Source organism: Danio rerio, chromosome 15 (assembly GCF_049306965.1).
Source record: "Danio rerio strain Tuebingen ecotype United States chromosome 15, GRCz12tu, whole genome shotgun sequence".
NCBI classification, from domain to species: domain Eukaryota; kingdom Metazoa; phylum Chordata; class Actinopteri; order Cypriniformes; family Danionidae; genus Danio; species Danio rerio.
Window position 1 is genome coordinate 42,371,714 of NC_133190.1, and position 25,787 is coordinate 42,397,500.

At 35.2% G+C, this 25,787-nt stretch overlaps 1 protein-coding gene across 8 annotated transcripts in view; it reads right to left on the minus strand.

Moving 5' to 3' along the window:
• robo1 (roundabout, axon guidance receptor, homolog 1 (Drosophila)) overlaps positions 1–25,787 on the minus strand; it is a 545,238-nt gene that overhangs the window by 377,370 nt on the left and 142,081 nt on the right. For 2 of the 8 annotated variants that reach the window (XM_073922743.1, XM_068213462.2), the window contains exon 1: positions 14,872–15,315. In XM_073922743.1, the coding sequence (XP_073778844.1) occupies positions 14,872–14,956 (85 nt within the window). In that variant the 5' untranslated portion in view covers positions 14,957–15,315. 8 annotated transcript variants of the gene reach the window in all.

Below are 25,787 nucleotides of genomic sequence, written 5' to 3' on the forward strand. Positions count from 1 at the left end.
CAATAAAAGAAAATAAACAGGATTTTTTTAAAAATAACAACATAAATGTTTTCTTCATTTACTTTAATGATTTTATTTAAAATAAAATATTTTTGGAATAAAAAAATTATTTACCTAATTTGTTTACTTTAATGAAAGTAAATGACTTAAAAACGAAATTGATTAATAAAATTATAGACTACTATAGACTACATTTTATTAAAATTATTCCAAATTTATAATAGGAATATTAATTCTATAAGTATGCAGCTTTAATGAAAAATGCACAATCATCTCATTTAAATACAATAAAATACCAGGAATATGTATTTGAATAAAAAAATTATATTTAATTTGTTTAGTATAATAAAAGTTACTGACTTAATAAATTGACTAAATAAAAACAGACTACTATAGGCTGTGATTTCATTAGAATTATTACAATTTTGTAATAATAGGAGTATTATTTCTATAAGTATGAATACCTTTAATAAAAAAATGTACATTCATCGCATCTAATATATAAAAAAGTAAATAAAAGTAAATAATATAATATAAAATATCAGGAATTTTGAATAGTTATTATGAAAGTCACTGCCTTAATAAACTAAATTGACTAAATAAAAATATAGACTACTATAGATTAAATTTTATTAGAACTACTCCAAATGTGTAATGGCAGGAGTTATATTTCTAGAAGTAACTAATGAAAGATGCACATTCATCTCATCTTAATTAAAATAAAATAAAAATAGAACAAGGAAAATTTTTGAATAATAATAAAAAAATTCCTTCACTGAAAGTAATTGACCAAATAAACTAAAACGTATATAGACAAATATAGTCTACAATTTTATTAGAAATTATTCCAAATTTGTAATAATACAAATATTTTTTTTCTAGAAGTATAACTAATGGAAAATGCATATCTCAAATGCAAATCTCGTCTAAAATAAAATAAAATAAAATAAAATAATAGATGCACATTTATCGCATAATAACTAATTAAATAAATAAATAAAAACCTAAATAAATTACCAGGAATATATTTTTTGAATGAAGAAAAAAGTATTACATAATTTCTTTAGTATAATGAATATAACTGATTTAATAAAGTAAATTAACTAAATATTAAAGACTACATTTCAATAAAATTACTCCAAATTTGTAATAGGAACAATATTTCAAGCAATAATAGCTTTAGTGAAAAATGCACATCTCATCTCTTCTAAATAAAAATGTTAAAACAAAATAAAACTACTCCAAATTTATAAGAATTTTTTTTTTCTAGAAGTATGTAACTTTAATGAAAAATGTAAATCTCATCTCTTCCCATCTAAAATAAAATAAAATAAAATAGAATAAAATAGCAGGAATATTTTTTGAATAAAAAAAAAAACTATTTACTTATTTTGTTTACTTTAATGAAAGTAATTGACTAAATAAACTGAATTGACTAAATAAAAATATTGACTACAATACACTAGTATATTAGAACTATTTCAAATGTGCAATTATAGAAATATTTCTAAATGTATGTAACTTTAATAAAAAAATAAATAAATAAAAAAACGCACATTCATCTCATCATAAACAACAGATTAACTATTGACTTTAAATTAAAAAAAATAAAATATTACCAGGATTATTATTTGGATTTAAAAAAAAAAGTTCTCTTCATTTGTTTAATTTATTAAAAGAAAAACACATTTCTAATCATAAATGAGTGTCTCATTTCTAATTGATTTCTTTTATCTTCGTCATGATAACTGTACATAATATTTTAATAGATATTTTTCAAGATACTAGTATTCAGCTTAAAGTGACATTTAAAGGCTTAACTAGATTAATTAGGTAAGTGAGGGTAATTGGGAAAGTTATTAACAATGGTTTTTTCTATGGACAATCAATAGAAAAATATAGCTTAAGGGGGCTAATAATTTTGACCTTAAAATGTTTATTTAAAAATTAAAAGCTGCTTTTATTCTTGCCAAAATAAAACAAATAAGACTTTCTCCAGAAGAAAAAATATTATAAGACATACTGTGAAAATCATTCCTCTAAAAGAAAATCACAGGAGATAAATAAGAGTAGTATTTGCGAATTCAATTTATATATAATATTATTTAATTCATTTTCTGAATTTCAGCATACATTAGATTTTTTCTTTAAATGTTTGCCTGCAGCTTTAACAGCACTTCATCTCAGACACGTCTCGTGCTTCTCCAAAGCCACTGAGGTTTTTTTTGCACACAAGTATTCCCAAAATGAAAAAGCTTCTCTTGTGGGAAACCGGCCTCTGTATTCAATGCCAATTTACACTTCATTATGACATCACTCAAAGTACAGTATCCACGAGCATCTGAAGTCTGTCGGAACAGAAATGGCAGTGGTGATTGTCCACTCTTTACTGTGGCCGAGTGCTGCTCTGCTTCATGTCATAAAAACGGCACATTTAGGCGTGTGCTCAGAATTACACACAACATGATAATAAAAGACTGAGTACTGAAACTGAGGATTATGTGTGGCCGTCCACTGATCTTCAGGAAAATCACAGACATGATGACAGAAAACAAACGAAGCTTCAAAGACATGCTGACTTTATATGCTTTCTCTAACTGGACATTTATATTTACAACACACTAAAAAATGTACTAAAAATGTGAAAATAAAAAATTAAATAAAAATGTTAGGAAGTAAAGGAATATTAATATTTTATAACATGGGGGATTTTACGATACTATTCTTTTTAATACAAAAGAAAATGTAACCGATTAAATATTTTACATTGCAAAGAATGAAACTTAAATTTAGCATCTTAAGAAACAAAAATTGCTTATATAAAATAAAATAAATTAAAATACTTTTTTTCACAAATTCACTTTTTATATACAACATTATTATTAATAACAGGAATTACAAATATATATATGTGTGTGTGTGTGTGTATATGTGTGTGTATAAATTAATAAAATATTTTATTAATTGTATATGTATAATTTTTAATAAGGATTTTCTAATACATTCATTTTATTTATTTAATATCACTTAATATTTTATAAAGTCAGAAATACGATTTTTAAATACATTGCTCATTTAATACTAAAACAAAATAATATTAAATTAAATATATTAAAAAATACATATATACATTGTAAATATATGTATATGTATATGTATATGTATATATATATATATATATATATATATATATATATATATATATATATATATATATATATATATATATATATATAAACATGAAATGAAATAAAAAAATTAAGGTAAGGACTTTGTATAACAAAAAAAGACATTAAAAAATGTGTTAATCTGAATAAGGTTTAATGAATGAATGGATTTTTATTATCAACTACTCTTTTAACGTATACACCCACCGGCCACTTTATTAGATACACCTTTTCCAACTGATGAGTCTCGATTTCTGATGCGACCTTAGGCTGGTGGTGGTGGTGTAATGGTGTGGGGGATATTTTCTTGGCACACGTTGGGCCCATTAGTACCAATTGAGCATCGTGTCAACACTACATCCTACCCAAGTATTTTTGCTGACCATGTCCATCCCTTTATGACCACAGTGTATCCATCTTCTGATGGCAAGCGCGAGTCATCTCAGACTGGTTTCTCAGACAATGAGTTCACTGTACTCACATGGCCTCCACAGTCACCAGAGCTCAATCCAATAGAGCACTTTTGGGATATGGTGAAACAGGAGATTTGTATCATGAATGTGCAGCCGACAAATCTGCAGCAACTGTGTGATGCTTTTTATGTCAATATGGACCAAAATCTCAGAAAATATTTCCAGTACCTTTATTGAATCTATGCCACAAGGGATTAAGACAGTTCTGAGGGCAAATGGGGGTCCAACCCAGTAGTAGTACAGTGTTCCTAATAAAGTGGCCGGTGAGTGTATATGCAGTCCTATTACATTGCATAGTTGACATATCTGTGATAACACATCTGTATTTTACATCGCTTTCCAGCTTAAGCAAATCATCTACTGTTATTTTGTCAATGTTCGGCATAAAGTATAGATGCAGCAAAACAAAAGTCATAATCAGTTAAATAACAAATGCCAATATTCTGAAAACTGTCTTGATTCAGAGTTTCTTCCTCCATTTGTCTGCATCTGTGTTCCCTCAATATCACTCTCCACATGTGTGTGAAATAAGGGCACCGAGGGACCATAAAGAAAAGCAAAATCTCCTTCAAAGAACTCCCTGATCGCTTTTTAACTCCGCAAGTTCTTCCCTGAGTAGACAGACACCCTCCTGACCCCCATCACCCGCGGGACGCCCCACTTTCCTAATGCACTCCCTCTCAAACTTTCTCATTTACTGGCTCCCGCTTATCCTCTCTCACACACCTGCTTTTTCACTCCAGCTACAGAAAGTTTTAATTCCTCCTGGGATTCACAGCCGAGGTCACATTCCTCCCGGAGGAGAGAGAGAAAGACAGATTGCACATATTAAAAAAATAACACTCGTCATATTTTCTTGAAAAAAGTGAGTAGGGTTTTTTGAGGTGGATATATCAGGCTTTCACTGCTAATAGCAACACATCAATGATGCAATAACAGGAAGTTACACTGTTTGTTACAAAAGCCAGACAAAATTGCTGAAACTTATTATATATAAGGGATTAAGTACATTTAAAGGAGATCAACTTCACAGTTCCAACTAACAATGGGTTTATTCACATTTTTCAGGTGCTATATGTAAGTTTTTGACTCTTCTAAAGCATAAAAATACCATAATATGTTTGCAGATATTTAAGAAACATGCTAAGTGAACATTCTTATCTGAAAAACAATGCTGAAGTCAGATATTCTGCTTTGAAAATGTCCTTTCTGTGACGGAACATCTGTCTTTGTTTTGGTCATTTAACCCGCTTAATGCCAGTTTAGTCAATTATTTTTATTTAGTCAGTCAAAAAGGCTTTCAAAGTGTGTGTTCGTGACCAAAATGCGACCTCAGGTGCCACCTTCAGAAATGAGACGCAGATTCAGAGTTCCACATGAGGTGGTTATTAATTAGAAAATAAGATAAAAATTATGAACGTAAACATTAGGTAAGCAGGGTACATTGTAACCCTGCGTCCTAACAACATGTTACGTGACTTGATTTGCAGTAATAAGCCATTGGGCTGTTTGCACCAGAAGAAACACAACAGAAATTTAAACACAGCCATTTAATAGCACAGAATAGTCCACTAACTGCACTCCACCAAAATGGTAAGGTTTATAGTCTAATTAATACATATTAGACCACTTTAACATTATTAAATGTAGATGCTGAATCACTGATATGTGTTGGCTTGCACTGAGTCACAGTTCTATAGTTCAGTTTTAAATGGTTTATTTTATTTTTAAGGTCTGAGTGCTTTCAGTAGTGTTTTTGCAATACATGTCATGTAAAACAGCATTTAAACTCACATTATTAGCATTAAAGCACATAAGGTGTACCAGAGGTGATCATTGTCAGTTGCAAGATATAAAAGCCGTTTCTAAAATCTAAATGTCAAGAGTTGGTTAGAACAAAAACTTCTTTTAGTATGGAAAATGTTCCTTCTCTCGCGTGCCAATGTTTTTGTTAGAAAACGACAAAAATCAGCTTTTAGACTCAATAGTGAGGCTAGCTTCTGTTGGTGTTGTCAGTCTGGCAACCTGCGCTTGCGTGTGTTTTGAACCAGGAGTGCAATACCTAGTTCAACCACTGGGTGTCAAACTTACATACTGCACCTTTAAGTAAAGTCAATTGTCACTTTAAAGGCAACTGGTTTAATTACTTTTAAGTAAAGTGACTAATTGCGTTTTTAAAGTGAATTAGTGAAAGAGGCTCAGCTTATTGACCTTATTCTAAAGTGCGGAAGTGTTCTTGTTTTTCGATTGTTTTAGAACTTCCGATTCTGCTTTCTATGAGAGAACAAGTGTGTTCATGAGTATACATAAAAAAATCAATAATATCATAAAAATATCAGTTTGCAACATCAAGCAGCACAACAAGCTGCTTTTAAGGTCTAAAAATGAATGGAAGTGAATGGGACCGGAAATCTCAAGCCGAAAAATGGCTGCGCCCGCTCATACATGAAGATTAAGATGAGTAAAACAAAACAGCACTGTGATAAATCAAAATGAATACGGGCTATGTCTACAAGGATAGATCCCTAAAGAACACCACTGATCAACTGAACACTGGCAAAATCTAATATCATCCAAATTAATCTGATAAATGAAAGGTAGAATATCCACAAAAGCAATTTTATTTCATTATTTTATTTCATTTGTCGTAAAGCTGAACTTGTTCTCCAGATAATGTGAGGTTGAGACCCGCTGCCTGCTCTTTCTCTGAGCTTGACCTTGTGGAGTGTACAGTAATTGAGATTCACAGCTCATTGTTGGCTAATTAAAGACACCTCAAACCTCCTGGAGCCCAGAGAGAAAGAGCGAGAGAGAGAGAGAGAGAGAGAGAGAGAGAGAGAGAGAGAGAGAAACAGAGACAGAGAGAGATCAGCAGACATGAACAGTGACCTCTAAATGAGAGACGCTCATCTGGGTCCTTATTTTAATTAGCAGCTGGACGATCACACACCTCTTTATTATTCAAGAAAAGACCACGTTCACACACCTGCTCAAGCACACAGACAAATTAAAATGTAGACAGGTTTTACAATTGCGCAAGGCTACCAGCTGTTTACTTATCTATGGGCGTTTTTGGCCAATTATTACTTTTAGTATTTGCAATTATATTTATCCTGATTTCTTTTCTTTAAAGGCCACGTCTAATATTTAATCTAAAACACTTTACTGACAATGTTGTCTTCATGGTACAAAGTCAAACACTGGTCTCAATCAATCAACCAATCAATCAATTAACCAACCAACCAACCAACCAACCAAATCAATCAATCAATCAACAAACCAAACAAACCAAGCAACCAACCAACCAACCAACCAAATCAATCAATTAATCAAACCAACCAAACCAAGCAACCAACCGACCGACCGACCGACCAACCAACCAACAAACCCAATCAACCAAATCAATCAACCAAGCAACCAAAAACAAACAATCAATCAATCAATCAATCAATCAATCAATCAATCAATCAATCAATCAATCAATCAATCAATCAATCAATCAATCAATCAATCAATCAATCAAATCAAATAACCAACCAAATCATCCAATCTACCAACCAACCAACCGACAAATCAACAAAATCAATCAACCAACCAAGCAACCAAATCAAGCAACCTACCAATCAATCAATCAATCAATCAATCAATCAAATCAATCAAATCAATTCAATTAAATCAACCAATCAAATCAATTAACCAACCAACAAAGTGCTAATAGTTAAAAAATAAATTGCTTAAATGCTTAAGGTAAAGTCTTTTTCTTTTAAACGCACAGTAACAGCAACATTTCTTCCACCTTGACCTTCTTTGCTTTCAGGAACTTGTGGAGGCTGAAGTATGAGAAGGAGCGCTATCCTGCAGAAGAATTTGCCCTCTCCTGTGGTTTGTAATGTAGTGGGCAGCACAAATGTCTTGACACCTCAGGCCATCCACTCCGCAGATCTCTCACACTCCCCCATATTGTATGCAACCCTAAACCATGATTTTTCCTTCACCAAACTTGACGGATTTCTCTGAGATTCTTGTGTCCATGCGAGTTCAAGTCTTCTGCAGTATTTGTGATGATTGTGATGCAGTTCAACACATGATTCATCTGAAAAATCTATCTTCAGCCACTTTTCCAAATGATCATATACTGATCATAACTGTGTTACTCTTACAACTCATTGTAAGATTGTCAGGTGTATATGGTACAGAGTAAAATTATATCCCTTTTGATCAATTTAGTCCTTGATATCTAAATATAAGAATTCAATTCTGAAATTGCCACAAGCATTTGAAAATTTAAGTCTATTTGAAGTCTTTTTTTATGAGATATGCTCATTTTATCCCATTAAATCATATGGAGAATTATATTAACTGCAACTTTGTATACTAAATGGCTCAAATGTGTCATTAGAACATGCTTTGCCATCACATTACAGCTCTATAATGAATCCAAACTGTTTCTGACATACAAGAATTAACATTGAGATGAGAATGAATATCTCTGCTTTTATACCATACAGATCCATTAGTAGCTTGAATGACTTAACGCCTGAACATTAGAAAGTCCAGGCAACCTTGAGAGAGCAAATCAAATATACATACAGTGCAGAGAGATTTATCACATTCCCTGAGCTTTCACAAGCCAATTTGTGTCCATTTCTTCTCTTGCTTCGATCATGTTGTTCTTCAGCAATCACTGAAGTTACACTGCCGTCCACCAAGGGAAATAAAACCCAACAAAACTTCTGAGAGAACTTTCTAGCACAGGAACCAAACATTCACCCTGTTGTCTGAACAAGACCTGACAGCGAAGGCACAGTGTTTGTTTTATTTATCACGTCCACTCAACGTTCCCCAAGCACCTCGTCCTTTTTTCCCTCCAATAAAAGGCAAACCTTGTGTTTGTTTGTGTTCGTCTGGCCAACAATGCATTTGAGTTTACTTACAGGTTCTGACAGTGACCTGCGCAGCTGCTAAACACGGCTGACGTTATCGCTTTTAAAGGTGCATGTAATTGTGGCTGGGAGCATGTGTGGCTAAATGGAGGTTTTATGAGCGAGAGTCATTAGACACCACTTCCTGAAAGCTGATGGGTAATGGACGGACGCTCATTTTATTTTTCAAAAGCTCTATGATGTAGCGTAGCCATTAGTAAAAGAGATAAAGGCTTATAAAAGTATAAAACGGCAGTGTGGTAAATCAAAATGAAAATGGGCTGAGGATAGATCCCTGAGGAACGCCACTGATAAATTCACGCGTGAGAGGTTTTCTTTTATAATGTCATCTTGAAATTAATTTCCAGGTAGAAGCCGTTCTGCCACTGTTCTGAAATGCCTTGTTTCCAACAGTTTAGTTCTGTAAGGTACCGTATGGGTCAACGTTTCCAGGCTTGTGTCTCTAAATGGTATGACAGGACGGTACGTGGTGTATGACAATGTTGCAGTCAACATCATTCTCGCTCAAGGAAAACAGATGCTTTATACACATAAATAGGCCTACTAGTGTAACGTTTCTATACATATGATTTGATTATAGCTGCAGATCAATGATAATGCAAAATAGTACTGTAACGTCTGCACTTACAGTATATAAAATAAAACATATATGAACACATAGAAATCCTTACAGTCTCTGAAACGTTACCAATTACAAAAACAAAAACACATGAAAAGTACATTTAGACCTTATTTGGGTTCATAAATGATACAAAACATATACAGTCGGCATAACCTCTCATCTGTATTCTTCACCAGCACATGTAACGTTAATATCCAAGTAATTTCGTCATTCAGAATTCATAATAGTCCAAAAAGCGATTAAAATAGTTTAACAAGGCTGTTTGTTCATGTTTTAAGTTACTGAAAGAATCATTTGCTGCTTTGTTTTTTTGGGTTTCCCCTTTGTTTTTCATGCTTCACTCTTGTGTTTGTCCGTTTCTGAAGGGATTAGATGTCGGAAGCACTTTATTAATGATGCGCATGTTATTATTATCAGCTCAAGAAGTTCGTTATTTCAAAAATAGACACGCAGTGAACACTTGTAAACTCTTTGGAGAAAGTAAAACTACTCATGCTTTTAGGAGACCTCTTAAACAACCACAGGACATACGGCAGATTCTGTTCTTTTTTTCTTGGCTTTGTGCCTATACATCAAGACGACGACGAGGTTTGTTTGAGCTCAGGTTGACCATGGCTCGCTATTATATGTATGTATTATTATGGTGTAATGTCTCGGTTGTGTATTTAAAAATGACGCTTCCTTTATTTTCATTATTCTGGCTTGTACACGCTCTATATAGTGATGTTTCTCTGTAAACCAATAGCATTTAGCTACGCGTCTAGCTCCACCTTTTGGTACATTTTGTTGTGCTAGGTACCCTTTGGAAAAGGTACTCAAAAAGTAGTACAGTGAGGTTAGCTTTTTGGTACCTTTTGACGATAGAAACAGACATAAAAGCTGAACTGTACTGTACTGTACCACTGAGTGGAAACGGTGGAAAAGATCTTTTCTTGAAAGTTTGTACCAGCTACAAGCATTTTTTGTCATTGGCCGCTAGAGGTGCTGAGTCCTTATTTTGTGTTCAACTTGTCTTCTGTAAGCGTCTACCATGCATTACCTGTGTGCAAGATTATGCATTTGGTTTGAAAATTAGAAAAAGAAACAAACAAACTAACTAACTAACTAATATGAAGGCAGATTGCGATCAAAGTATCATGGCAGTTCATAACTTCTTGACTTAGTAGCTGATTTATTTAAAAACATATGATCTCATTCAAACAATTTAGTACTATTTGCTCATCATGACGGTTGGGTTTAGGAGGACTGGTGCCACAACTCCTTTTAAAAAACATACATTTTCATATGACTGAACTCATACAAATTAGCCACTTAACTGACAAAATGTAAAATAGTTACATTTCCTTGTTACATCAGGCGGCTGGTACTGACACATATTGGGCCTTAAAAATCAAGGTTTCGAAAATGTTTATCAAGAATGAGAATGCGTGAGCGCATCACATTAAATTTTGACCTTTTGAAATTTGGACTTTTTTTTCAGTCCCCATGAGAAAAAAAAACAGCTCATAAATCACAGAATGAAGTACCTGGTAAAAATGCACCTTATTTCCTTTGTTTGTGTGTGTGTGTGTGTGTGTGTGTGTGTGTGTGTGTGTGTGTGTGTGTGTGTGTGTGTGTGTGTGTGTGGAGTGACCCACATTTGAAAGCACAAGAAGTGTTTTTCCCAATTTTTGAACTGTCACCACTGGCAAATAAAGCAACAGAGATCTAAAAAGTCAAAATATAAGTGAACTAATAAACCTATCAATCCTTTTACCTTGGTGTAAAAATAAAATCTTGTTACTGCCATCTTTCGAAAATCATTTTTACCCCCCTGCAAATGGTCTCCAAATCTCAGCCATCCTGACCTTGCCATCTTGGCTCTGGATCAGTGTTTCCCAACCCTGTTCCTGGAGGCAACCAACAGTACATATGTTGGATGTCTCCCTTATCTGACCCATTAACTTCAGGTTTCGGAGTCTCTTCTTATGTTCTTATGAGTTGATTCAGGTGTGTTTGATTGGGATGTGTGTGTGTGTGGGGGGGGGTTGATTTTGCCTTCAGGAACAGGGTTGGGAAACACTGATATAGACTACTCAGTACGGAAAATTAATACACAAATGACATGTTTTGTCTTCCAATTTCTTTATCCAATTCCATCATCAGAAAACCAAAGTCTAAATTGTGATTCTCCAAGTTACTTAAAACTAAGTTGAACCTCTAAGTAAGCTATATTAACACTAATTATTTTAGTTAACTTTACCCCACAACAAAATCTTTGGAATCCTGTGAACAGCACAAACCTTTCCAAATGCGCCAGGCTTTTATATGCCAACAGATGTTGTTTTTCTACAACATAAGAACAAAACTCATACACAAAACCTCCTTGACCTCGTTGTATGTTAAAACAGCAAATGATTCCCCAAGTAAACCAACTAAACAAAACTTAATAAAAACTTAGTAAAAGCACCTGTGAATGAGCACCTGACTCTGCTTTCACACCAGCACAGTTCACAGAGAGAAAAGGTCAAGAAACAGATGGTGGCAGGAATGAATCCACATGGATCCTCAAAGCAGAAACTCAAACAACTCAAAGCACATTGGAGACAGCACATGATTTATGAAGTCTCCAGCGGACACATGTAACACCAGAGATCATTCGCTTCATATTACAAGTGTATAACACGGCTATGCAATGCTGTTGATTGAGACACTGAAATATCAGAATATTTTGCATGCAATACTTTTTTGTTTTGTTTTTACCAAAATGCTATCCAGAAGAAGAGGATAAATGTCAGATCAGCAATCACCAAACACTTTTTGGTAGTCCGTCCAATTCACCACAAAGTGTCTAGTGGCTATCTTGAGAGTTGATGGTGCTGTGATGATAAGTACAGGCTTTCTATCCTGTGCACTTGCATCTAAACATCACTAATGGACATCTTAAGTAGGCATGCTTTTACTGGGCTCTCACACGACACGCTGCTCATCACAACAGCAGGGGGAGAACTATAAAGTGCAGATGCTCTGTTTGCTCTGTGAAATTCCATACATGCAGCCCATATTAACTCACTGTAAAAAAAATATTTATTTTGGGTTGAATCAACTTAACTTTTCTAGTCATCTTAGTATAAATAAAAAGTAGTGGAAACCTCACCAATAAAAAAAAGAAGTAGCAAAAAAATAGATACTTTTGTCACATCATTTTATAGTGTTCCAAGACACGACATTTCAGACTAAAAACTTTCTGGGGAAAGTTTTGAAGTGATTGAATTTATCCAGTGTAATACAATTGGGGACACTTAAAATGTAATGTAATGGGATGGGATAGGATAGGATAGGATAGGATAGGATAGGATAGGTTAGGATAGGATAGGATAGGATAGGATAGGATAGGATAGGATAGGATAGGATAGGATAGGATAGGATAGGATAGGATAGGATAGGATAGGACAGGACAGGACAGAAGGATGCATCAAAGCATATTTAAAATGTTTAAAAATGAAACTCACATTATTTCACATAAATGTTGTTCTTTTAACCGATCGATTCACAAAATAATTGCAATAATATTTTTTTTTTCAGCAAAAATGTTATCAAGCCAAATTATGTCAAATATAAGAATTATGATTTATTGAGAGAAAAATCAGCATTGTTAGAATGATTTATTAAGAATCATGTGATAATGAAGACCAGAATAAAATGCTTTAAAATATTACAATTATTCCACTCTACTACAGATTTATTGTATCTTTGATCAAACTCATCCTTAGAAAACACAATAATTTAAAAAAAATTATCCTGAAGGCCCTACATTTTAAATGGTATTTTAAAAATTTTAATCTTTATTTATTGATACCTATAATGCATTAAATTTATCAGGAGTGACCACAAAATGCTGTCCTATTTTTTGGACCATTTCATTCATAAAATTAAAAAAACTCACAACAAAATTTTTACAACACTCTTAAGCAGTGCAACTGCTGTGTAACTGCTAAATAATTAGCAACAAGTTGCAAATCAACATAAAATAAAATTAAAATAATTTTCTATGATTTGAATGACCAATTTAGTTCTAACCAAAGCCAAAGTACCACAAACCTACAAATAATGAAACATTCAAGCACTAAAAATAAGAAAAACAATTTTGGACACCATTTGTCCAATTACACTATATGAAATGTATGTAAATATGTACATACTGTAAAAAAAAAAACTGAAGAAACTAAGCAAATTAAAACTGAGCACATTTAACAGATGCTGCAAAACCACCAAAGTGCACAAATCATAAAACAAGCAGGCAACGTCTGCTAAATAAAAATAAGAGGCCACGGTACCCCAAAAACACGTTTGGGAAAAGTGAAAGTCCTTTAAAGCAGATCGATTACTAACAAGACCTGTCCCCTTTCCATCTCCACCCATTCCATAAAAAAATAATCATTACATCAAATTTACACCTTTAATTATTTATGGATCCCCAGAATTTTTGGACAATTCCATTTATTAACAAATCCTTTAAAAAAAGACAATTTTCACAATAACATTAAGCAGTCCAGCTGTTCTGAAACTAATGAGCAACAAGCTGCAAATCAACATAATAAAATGATTTCCACTGAATGATTCCCAATGATTTGAAAAACAATTTAGTTCTAAACAAAGCCAAAGTACCACAAACATACAAATAATCACCATTCCAGCACAAAAAAAAAAAGAAACATCTGTGCATTTTGGATACCATTTGTCCAAATAAATTATATAAAATGCACATAAATAGTACATACAATAAATAAAACCATTAGAAACTAAACAAAACTGAGCACATTCAACAGATGCAGGTGTGGAAAGGCAGTGACAGCTCAGACAGCAGCTGAAATCTCTCAGTCGTTCTTCAGCAACCCTCATCACTGTAAGTGAATATAAATGCTTCAGTCAAACATCTACATTAGCAGGATGATGAAGATGAAACCAGAGTGGACATTTCAGCAAGACAATGATCCAAAACACCATCAATAAAATTCTTCAATGCTTTCAGAGAAAGAAAATCAAGCTGTAGAATGGCCAAGCCAATCACCTGACTTAAATCCAATAGAAAATATAACTTAAAGATCAGATTTGATAGACGACACCAACAGAACCATCAAGATTTTTACACTCTGTTGAAGTCTGTGAAAAACTCACACCTGAGCAATTCATTGGAATGTAAAGGTGGCATCACCAACAAAAGACTTTTATAGAAAGTATTAAATACGTTTCAGTAGTTTCATTGCTATTACACACTATTTTATATTATACACTATCATATTTTTATGTTTGTATTGTTTGGGTTTTTAGCAATGTCTGCTTTAATCTCATGTCAACAGCTCCTTCAGAAATATTATTCCCAGGAAAAAACATGACGTGTTCAATACTGACTTCCCTCACTGTATCTACATACTAGATAAAACCAGAATAAACTAAACTAAAGCTGTCAGTAATCAAAACTTGAGCACATTCAACAGACGCCAAAAACACCATCAAAGTGCACAAATCATAAAACAAGCAGTCAAATCCTGCAAAAAAATAAAATAATACAATAAAATAAAAAAAAGAGGCCACGGTGCTCCAAAACACACCTTTATCCAAAAGTGAAAGTGCTTTAGAGCAGGACGGTTACTTACGAGACCTGTCCCCTTTCCATCTCCACCCACCCTTTTTTCTCCCAGGCTTGTCTCCATCCCAGCAGATCCCAAGATCCAGGAGGAGGAAGATGAGAAACAGCAGCCCTGCCCTCATTCCAGATCCGCACGCAGCTTCACATCACATCACGCTCATATTTCAGGAGAAGAAGAGCAGACGACAAATCCCAGGTTCAGCAGCGCAGTATTGATCTCCTCATCCCGGCCGCTCGCTCCGGAGTATTTACAAGCACGCAGTGCTCAGATCAAATCCAATTTCTGGAGTTCTGTGGGAGTGAGAGTTGTCGGCGAGCAGCATGGCCAGGTGTCAGAGAGATAGAGGCGCACCGTTAGTCCTCTGGAGAGAGAGCAGCGGCGGAAAAAAAAAACCCTCCTCTGACCACCACAGAGAAGCTCCTCGTGCTGATATGAAAACAGCAGATACATCAAAAGTGGACGAATGAGACTTGCAGCCACAGTGGATGAGCGAGAGAGAGAGAGAGAGAGAGAGTGATCGAGAGAGAGAGAATCAATTCAAGCTAACAAGTGGCAAAAGCTCCATTAAGGAAGCTCTTGTCAGTGGAGTTTCAGCTTCTCTTATGAGGGAGAGACATTATCATTGCAGTCCTCATGGGAAGTAATAATTGCTATTGCAAATGGAGAAATATGTTCATTTCCTAACAACAAATGATTTTTAATTTTTAATACTAATAATAATAGTTAAAACCCTGGGTGCTGGTCCACAGAGGGCTCTTATTTTGAGGGCTATGTCACGAGCTCAGATTTGGTTGACCAATCAAAAGAAAGTTGGCGTTTCAGCACCGCCTACATGTGTATAATGAATTTTGAAGTCGTTTAGCCATTTTCCTACCCTAAATGAAAAAAAAACAAAAATCCAGCCAAAATCTCGTTTTTTTGCTTCTTGTGATCAAATGTAAACGGAAAAACATTTCCTTCATTTTCTTTTTTTTTTGTTTGAAAACGGATATGGATTGGACGGAAGATTATCAAACACTGCATATAGCTTTCTGACCCTGATTATTAAACACATCCAATTTGTTCAAACTTATTCTGATTTCAGATATATCAAGGAGGAAGATGGAAAAATAAAAATAAATAAATAAATGTGACCCTGGACCACAAAACTAGTCATAATGGTCAATTGTTGGTTTGTTAGGTTAGGATAATATTTGGCAGAGATTCCCCTATTTGAAAATCTGAAATCTTAAAAAATTAAGGTTAAAAATAAAATCTAAATATTGAGAAAAATCTTGCTTTAGAGTTGTCAACGATAAATTCTTAGAAATGCAAAATACTAATCAAAATTAGGTTATATATATTTACAGTAGGAGATGTACAAAACATCTACATGAAACATGATCTTAATGATTTTTACATAACATGCATAACTCATACACTGTATTGTTGACTATTTCTACAAATATACATGTGCAACACATGGTTTTGTGGTTCAGGGTCACAAATCATAACAAACTATGAAATAAAATAAACCTTTTTCTCATTTTCCTGTGGAAATCATTAAAAATAAAAAATAACATTGATTGTAAACATTATATTATACTAAACAAAACACACAAAAAAAAAATCTGCCATCATCTCTTCAGATGAATTCTTTTTTTTTGTTAAGTTGTGTAGATGCTCGATTCTATCAGTGTTTCCAGCATCACTGCACTCATCCGGCTCTAAGTATTCCCAGCATGGCCTCAGACAGTATCTGACTGTGCAACTCAAGCATGTCTATCAATTCTCACAGGCAACAAACATCTCACCCACAGCCAATGACTGAACACACCTGTTCACACACACCTGCTCACACACACACAAACAGACAGATATGTGTGCTTTGCTGAGTCTGTAAATATTCATCTATCCAGAAACCTTTCCTTTACTAGAATCATTTTCCAGTTTACACTATTTGTGAATGTTCTTGTGTTACGTAAGAAATAATTGACAATGACCTGTTGAGTTATTAGAACACAATGAACACCAGAGGTGGTGATTACTTCAATTCAGGTATATTTATATAGCACTTTTTACAATAATTGTTGCTCAAATTGCACCTTTTGAATAGTTCATTTGATTACATTACAATCAAAATCAGATGACACCTCAGGTGTGCATTATTGTCAAATAATTCAATGGAGTGGAGTAATTTCATTCATCCATTCAAGTCATTTTATTAATCAGGGGTCGCCACAGAGGAATGAACAGCCAACTTATCAAGCATACATTTTGAGCAACGGATGACCTTCCAGCCAGGGCTGAATTTAACCAATAAGCGAGGTAAGCGGCCGATTAGGGCCCCAGGAAATCTGCAAAATTACAGACATTTACTGTAAAATAACAGAGGTTGAATTACAGAAATTTACCAGAAATTTTAATTTCATGTCTGTTATTTCATGGTAAATTTCTGTAATTTAACAGTCGTTATTTTACGGGGGGTTTTTCCCAGGACCCCAGCTGCCGGAAATAAACCGTAAAATTACAGATTTGTTTTTACATTGCACACACAACTATAAACTATATATAACATCCTTTTCTATTAAATTTTGTATAGTAAACAAATATATATTTACATAAATATTATTTAATTCACACTAAAAGAAAATATTATTATAATAATGTAATGCAACAATAACATTATACAATAAAATATCCACCAACCCCAATCATGGAGCAGTCAGGCAGTCAAATTTATTTTAAAAATATATTATTTTTAGTTGTAAATTCAGGTGCAGTGGGTAGTGCTCTCGCCTCACAGCAAGAAGTTCACTGGTTCGAGCCTCGGCCGAGTCAGTTGGCATGCCTATGTGGAAGTTTGCATGTTCTCATGTTCGCGTGGGTAGGTGAATTGGGTAGGCTAAATTGTCCGTAGTGTATGTTTGTGAATAGAAGTGTATGGGTGTTTCCCAGTGATGGGTTGCGTCTGGAAGGGCATCAGCTGCGTAAAACATATGCTGGATAAGTTGCCGGTTCATTCCGCTGTGGAGACCCCAAATTAATAAAGGGACTAAGCCGAAAAGAAAATGAATAAATAGTTGAAAATTCACTTTAAGAAAACAAATAATTTAAAATGTAGAGATTGCATTAAGATAAAACACAGAAAAAAAGATTGAGTGATAGTAAAAAAAAAAAAAAAAAAAACAGCAAAATAAATAAACAAGATAAAAGTAGAAAGGGAGCATTTCAGGACTTGGGTCCCATGGCTGGAGTTGCTTAGGGCGCCCAAATTGCTAAATCTGCCCCTGCTCCCAGCTGCAACCCATCACTGGAAAACACTCATTCACACACATATGTACACTACGAACTATTCAGCTCACTCAATTCAACTATAGCACATGAGTCGAGGCTTAAACCAGCAACCTTCTTGCTCTGAGGCAACAGCTTAACCCACTGCGTCACCATGCCGCCTGATTTAGGTGATATATTTAGCTTATTTTTGGTTTGTGAATTGTACTTTACTTGGGTACAAGTAAAAATGAATACTTTCACAATGACATTTTTAAAGAAATGTAACTCCTTACTATTTCATATGCATTCAAAGGGTAATTTTTGGGGGTGATAACTTTACTGTAATTTTTAATTTAAAAACTACCACAGTTACCGTTAGGATGCAGGTTTTTGTCCTAAATTTGCTCCTGTGTGTGATTAGTTTGTTACGCATTTCATCCAAAGCCTTCTGTTTTGTTTCTTTGACTGTAAAAATAATCTAAATGAAATCATTGGGCGTAGTGATATGAAACTGAAATGCAGTCAAAACCTGCCTGGAACTACTTTAGCTGTGCGTTTATCTAAAAACTATTGCACACCTTAGGGCTCATTCAAACCGAAAGCATATTTGCTTTTTAAACCACGTGTCACGGTGCTCAGAAATGGGTTTTAAAAAGCACAGCATAGCGTTCATATTAGGAACGTTTTGTAATAACAGACTCATTAGAAATAAGGAAACAAAATATTATAATAAGCACTTCAAGATCCATCATATAACTCATGATATCTGGACACATACACGACACAATGAACGGCACTTCAACAATGAAAAGTGGTAAATAAAACCGATGTCAACTTTCTACTATAGACCATTTCAATGTGGCGATGTCATTGGAACATTTCCTGCTTGTTTTAATACCATTTCATAACCGTAACAAGAGGCAATCCATTTGTAACAGCTTTCAAAACATTACTTATCAATATGTGGACCTTTTTGAAATCTCAGAAGCTATGAAAATTAATCATGTAAAACAGCAAACAGGTTAGGGCGAGTGTTACTGTTTACATCTCTCAAAATGATAAACAGAAGCTCACAACAGTTGCCCCACCTCCGAGCTGTTCTGATTGGTCCACAGATTTTATACCTGATAGTGATGAGTTTCAAAAAGAGGCGAGACGCAAGTGTAACTGTCACACACATCCATCCAGCGCATGTTTACATTGAAAAACAATACAAAAGTTGTGTGTTGAGAGGAATAAATGCATTCTGTGTGAACAGCCCCTAATGCAGTCAAACTTAACTTTAACTGTAAATAACTGCAGAATATTCATCAGCGAATCAGAAATAAGCATTCAACAGCACCATAGCATAATATACTACAATGCATATAGCTTTCTGCCATACAAAACTAACCCTACAAGAATCACAAGCTAACATTAGAGGAGCATTTCTAGATAAACACTGCATGCTTGTGTATATCATATCTGCTTGGCAAAGTGTGATAAAATCGATATAGGGGAATCTCAGCTCTCTGCTTTTATAAGCTGAAATGAATGGAGATGGACATCAGCATCTTCAAATGCCTTTTAGATCTTTTCGATGATGCTCTCAGACCTTTCTTCATTTATTGATTGAAAATGTGGGGAAAAAGTAAATGAGCTTACATTAGCGGCTGATGAAGCCCGGCTTTGATGAAACTTTAATGATTACTCCTACCATGTAATTACTTTTATGAGGAAAGCCGAGGACCCTGCGGCCTACTTTGTTGCCATAGATGCCACATTACCATTAGAATGTCATTTGCAAGTAACACAGCAACTTTGAGAACAGACCGGCCTATAAGGACAGTGAAAACACAATAAATGTTTGTTACAATCCAGAGTTGCTTGTAATGCAAATAACATAAATTGTACAAAAAGCCCATTAAAGTAGACCACACTAACCAGATTGGCCAGGCTGTGAGACCATTTTAAAACACTTAAAATGTTGTTGTTTTTTCCTTTATTCAGCTGATGACAAATAAACAACCCAGGCTCATTACGGATAATTCCAGGTCTACATTTCTGAGCACAGTCAAATGTGTAACTGTAGATACGTCTGCTTGCAGTTTTTGTTTTTGCAAATCCACCAGAGACCGCTGTGCATGCTTTTTGATGATCTCAAATTTCTTACATGTGTCGTCATCCAACGCAATCTCACGGCAATTCGTAACTTTTTGATTTAGTGGCGAATTATGAATTTGTGCGATCTAATTCATTCATTAATTTTCTTGTCGGCTTAGTCCCTTTATTAATCTGGGGTCGCCACAGCGGAATGAACCGCCAACTTATCCAGCAAGTTTTTAAGCAGCGGATGCCCTTCCAGCCGCAACCCATCTCTGGGAAACATCCACACACACTCATACACTACGGACAATTTAGCCTACCCAATTCACTTGTACCACATGTCTTTGGACTGTGGGGGAAACCCGGAGGAAACCCAAGCGAAGGCAGGGAGAACATGCAAACTCCACAGAGAAATGCCAACTAAGCCGAGGTTGAAACCAGGGACCTTCTTCTGTGAGGCGACAGCACTACCTACAGCGCCACTGCCTCGCCCCATTTGTGTGATCTAATTCGTACTATTTAGAACGATTTGCTCATCACCCAGTGATGGTTGGGGTTAGGGGTGGGGTTGGGTGCCACGCCTCCTTTTTAAAATCGTACATTTTTGTACGACTGAGAGGGCGCAATATACACTGCAGTCGACCAGGCCACCTTGCTGTCGACAGACTAACTGACTGGCTGGCTGCCTGACCGATCAACTGACCCACCCACAACCGTTCTTAAACCCAACCGATAGTGTTTTTTTAAAAGCAATAGAAATGCTGTAAAATGAAAAGCAGTAGCGGCTGCATGATTTCACCACATTTTCAGCCTGTTGTTTATTTATTTATTACTTTTTTTCTGGTTTCTGGAACTGCTCTTTGCCGGACTAGAACCTCGTTGTCGCGTTCAACTCAGCTCTACGTCCCAAATCTGTCCCGCTATCATCCTGTAAAGGTGTTTTTGCATTTCTACTGTATTTTCAATCTTTCTATGAATGATGGCAATTACATCAAAGAGCTGATCCTCCCTATGTGCAACCCATACCGCCGAAGCACCGGAGGACGCTCCTTGCTGTTAAATGTGAATCTGTTCTGTGCTTTCATTTTATTTAGGCATGAAAACACTTTGAATTAAAAATAAAAATGGCGGGATTATCTTTCTTTCCATTACAGCAGCTGCTGCCCCTCTTATGCAATGGTAAAGTAATTTGACCTGAATTCAATTAAATAAGTAAAAACTGATTACAGGCAGTTGAATTATTAGACAAATAATCCACATCCAAGAATATCCATCATTTACTAGTAATTAAAAGGACCTGAGACAGTTATTTTGTTTATGGCAATAACACCTAAAGAAATGGCTTTATTTCGATTCATTGTGTTAAAATTAAGGTTTCTGTGTTTAGATCTAGTTTCTTATGCTTCCTGTATATAAAACAAAATCCTTTTTCTTTTGTTCTAATGTTAGTTAGACTGTGAAGAAACGGATATTATTTGGTGTAGTAATATGGAACTGTTTTGCGGTACAGACATGCCTAAAACTACTTTTGCTGTGTTGTTCCCTGGAAATAATTGTGCATTCTAGAAGGCATTCAAACAAATCATGTCTTTGTGGCAAAAATCTGAGATGCAGTGCTCAGGAAAGGTTTTTAAAACAGCACATGTTGCAGTAAATTAAAATAGTTGCAATGCCAATTTGCTGCTTACTAAACAGATGCTTGTTCTTGTTTCGTGTTCTTCTGATTGGTCCACTGCTTTGGAACTGACATGTAAAAGTAATCCATTGGAATGGAAAAATGTGTTCGGCGTGAATGACCAATGTTCATCAGCCATTTAGAATCAGCATTCAACGGCCCCTTAGTACAAATTCAGATGCTCCATCTGAAAGAACTAAATATCAATAATGCCAGGAAATATATGAATTGAAGTTGTTCTGTTTGTAAGTGTTTCTTTAAACGCAGTGATCTGAAGCAAATGAATTTATCAAACAAATGATGACCATGAAACTGTTCAATATTTTTAAAAGGACATCACCTACTTTAGATGTAAAATGTGCCTTGTTGGATGAAAAAAAAAAAAGCCTGGATGCAATAAGTGAAACAGCTCTGTGCTGTGGCCTTACTACAAAAGCTGTCGAGTTATTCTTCAGTTGACCTTGTCCACAATTGTGATTTACAGACGCCCGATTGCCAGCCAACACACACACACACACACACACACACACACACACACACACACACACACACACACACACACACACACACACACACACACACACACACGGCATCTCCACCCTCTTTTCAATCTCTTCCTCTGCTCGTCCCTCCTTTCACAATCCATCATTTGAGCTGTAAAAATATATATATGAGGCTTCAACAAATGAGACCTGCACTCTGGGAGCTTTTCACAGACAAGTTTTAAGAGAAATACAGAGATATAGATCTTTCCATTCAACACATAAATTAAACTATTAATAAATACTATTAATAGTAATACTATTAATACGTTTAACTACAATTTCTAGGTAAAACGAACACTAGGGGGCAGCATGACATGAAAAACCTTTGTTAGTTTTCACTACAATTTCTAGGTAAAACGAACACTAGGGGGCAGCATGACATGAAAAACCTTTGTTAGTTTTCACAAGAAAGATATTTACGAGGGATACAATATAAACAAATAAATGTTTTTTTGCACAACACCAAATAAATACCACAAAACAACTAAATGCTGTCTAATATTTGCAATCGAATATGTCTGCGTCACCTATATTACTACATGGACAACAAAAAGTCCACAAAAAAGATAAAAAGTAATGTAAAATCAAGGTAAATCTATGTGATCATTGCATTTTTCTCTTATGTTTGCTTTTGAAAACATCATTGGTTAGGTTTCAGTCAGTGTTTTGCTAACCTGACTTGTACGGCAAACTCTGTCTTCATGTGGACATGTACAATAAAGTTGTGTAACTGAAACACACAACAATTCACACCCTACATAAACACCAAATAAATACCACAAACAACTTAATGTTGTCTAATATTTGCAATCGAATATGTCAGCGTCACCTATCTAATGCTATATGGAAAACTTTTCTAGAACGGTCAGTTTGCTCGGTAGCTCACCTTGTACAATGTTGTACTTTTGATGCAGAGTCCACAAAAAAAGATAAAAGCAATGTAAAATCAAGGTAAATTTATGTGGTCATCATATTTTTCTCTTATGCTCGCTTTTGAAAACATTTTTGGTTGGGTTTCAGTCAGTGGTTCGCTAACCTGACCTATATGACAAGCCCAGTCTTTATGTGGACATGTACAATAATGACGTGTAACTGAAACACACAATTCGCACCCTACATAAACACCCAATAAATACCACAAAACAGCTTAATGCGTTCTAATATTTGCAATCGAATATGTTTTCATCATCTATTTCACGTTATGGACAATTTTTCTAGCATGGCCAGTTTGCTTGGTAGCCTTGTACGATGTTGTACTTGTGATGCAGTCCACAAAAGTGATAAAAGTCATGTAAAATCAAGGTAAATCTATGTGGTCACCACACTTTTCTCTCACATTTGCTTTTGAAAACACTATTGGTTGGGTTTAGGTCTGTGGTTTGCTAGGTGATCTGTATGACAAGCCCTGTCTTCATATGGACGTGCACAATGACATGTAACTGAAACACAAGAAATCGCACTCTACATAACACATTTTAGATTCCCAACAATGGAGACAGCACCCTCTAGTGGATGTGTAGTCTGAAACATGGAACAAAACACACCCGTACTAAATTGATTAAAATGTTGCTAAAGTGTGCTTGGCAGGAAAAGGTCTCCCATCACACTGATGTGCCCCGGGGAGCCACACTACACTTGCTCTGTCCCACAATCAATCAGGCTCATCCTTCCCTCAGAACGGCTGAAACGCATCCAGAGCCGGAATCAATTAACAGCTGATGTGGGCTGAAGGTTAATGCATGCAAGAGCAGGCAAACAGCAGCCATTACTCATGAGCCGAGCGGGTAATCATGAGGCTTGTTAGCTTATCATGAGCTGTTTTATAGTTTGCCCTACACAAAGGCCTTCTTCATCATTTAGAGACAAAGAGACGGGTCACCTTTTTCTTTTCATATAGTTTTTAAAAGTAGAGGGTGCAAACATTTCAGAAAGACTTTTAGGGGTGGGGAAAAGATTTTTCATTTGACAGTAATATGCTAAACATTAATAATATGCTTAAAGGGTCACGAAACACCAAAACACATTTTTTGAGCTGTTGACAGTCAGATATGTGTCCCAACACTGCTAAAAACACTATTAGGACACATATATTTCAATAAAAAGTGAAAATTGGTTGTTTTTGCGTTATTTCGAGCAAATTAGTTCTGGTTTGAAACAAATTTTTTGAAGCTTCATCATGCCGATTAGATCCTTGTGTATTCCAGCGTGTAGACTGGACATCTGTACCTGGGAGTACCTTGTGACGTCTGAGTGTGCTGCATTCATTCATGAGAAACCGACACTCTCATTTTTATGCAAATTTGTAAGGATGATAATTAAACTAAATTGACAAAAATAACTGTTAGCAAAAAGTTGGTAAAAACATACCGTGTGTGATAATGAAAGGATGATTACATGTACACAGTTAAAGTTAGGCCTGTTAATAATCTATTCAAGGAAAAATTAAAGCTAAAGCAGTGACTGCTGCTGCTTACAAAAGGATATATATATATAAGGAGATATATATATATATATATATATATATATATATATATATATATATATATATATATATATATATATATGCGCAAGTATATGGAGCGCGCAATTTTTAACATCACATCACCTGTGCGCGCGAGTGATCATCCTCTCATAAGATATTCAACTGCTTTCTTTTGCTTGCGCGAACACAATTATTTTTGTCAGTCGTGCTGCTTCTCGATTCTAAGATCACATTTGCACGCATACTGGGTCATCCTTATTGTCGAACCCTGCTTTAAGAAAACTACAGTGTAAAAAATATTTCCAACCAGCCAAAGTGGCTAGTGGGAGCGGCTGTCTTACCCACCAGAGCTGAAATATAGCCATCTGAATAAACAAAGACCACTGGTCGTTTACTTACCAAATCTGTAGAGACAGGACAATCAACACCAACTGGAGTCGCGTCTTTTAAAAGGAGATGAGCGGCAAATCCGTATTTCACTATTTCCAGATGTGAAAAGCTCTCGAGAAAAAATGTTCCGTACAAACGTATTTCTGCTGTGTGTCTGGTACACTGTAATCCACACGTGAGTCCAGCTGCGCTCTCATAGCGGGAAAATGAAAACAGAACCTTTGTTGCAGCACATTTAAAACGCAACACTGACGACCCGTATCTCTAAACAATTCTTCTTCGCCCACTTGTTTTGGCAGCACAACGTGCCGTCTTTCTGCCATCTGAACACTGTACAGGTAGCTTTAAAAAGTTTCAAAAGCTTCAAAAAGCTTCGAAAGTCTTCGAAGTCTTCGAAGCTATCATGCATATTAATGAAGTCTTCGAAGCTATCATGCATATTAATGAAGTTGCGCCTCATACACAATAGACTGCGCTGATTGGTTTGAACCAAGTCTTACTCATGAATAAATGCAGCACA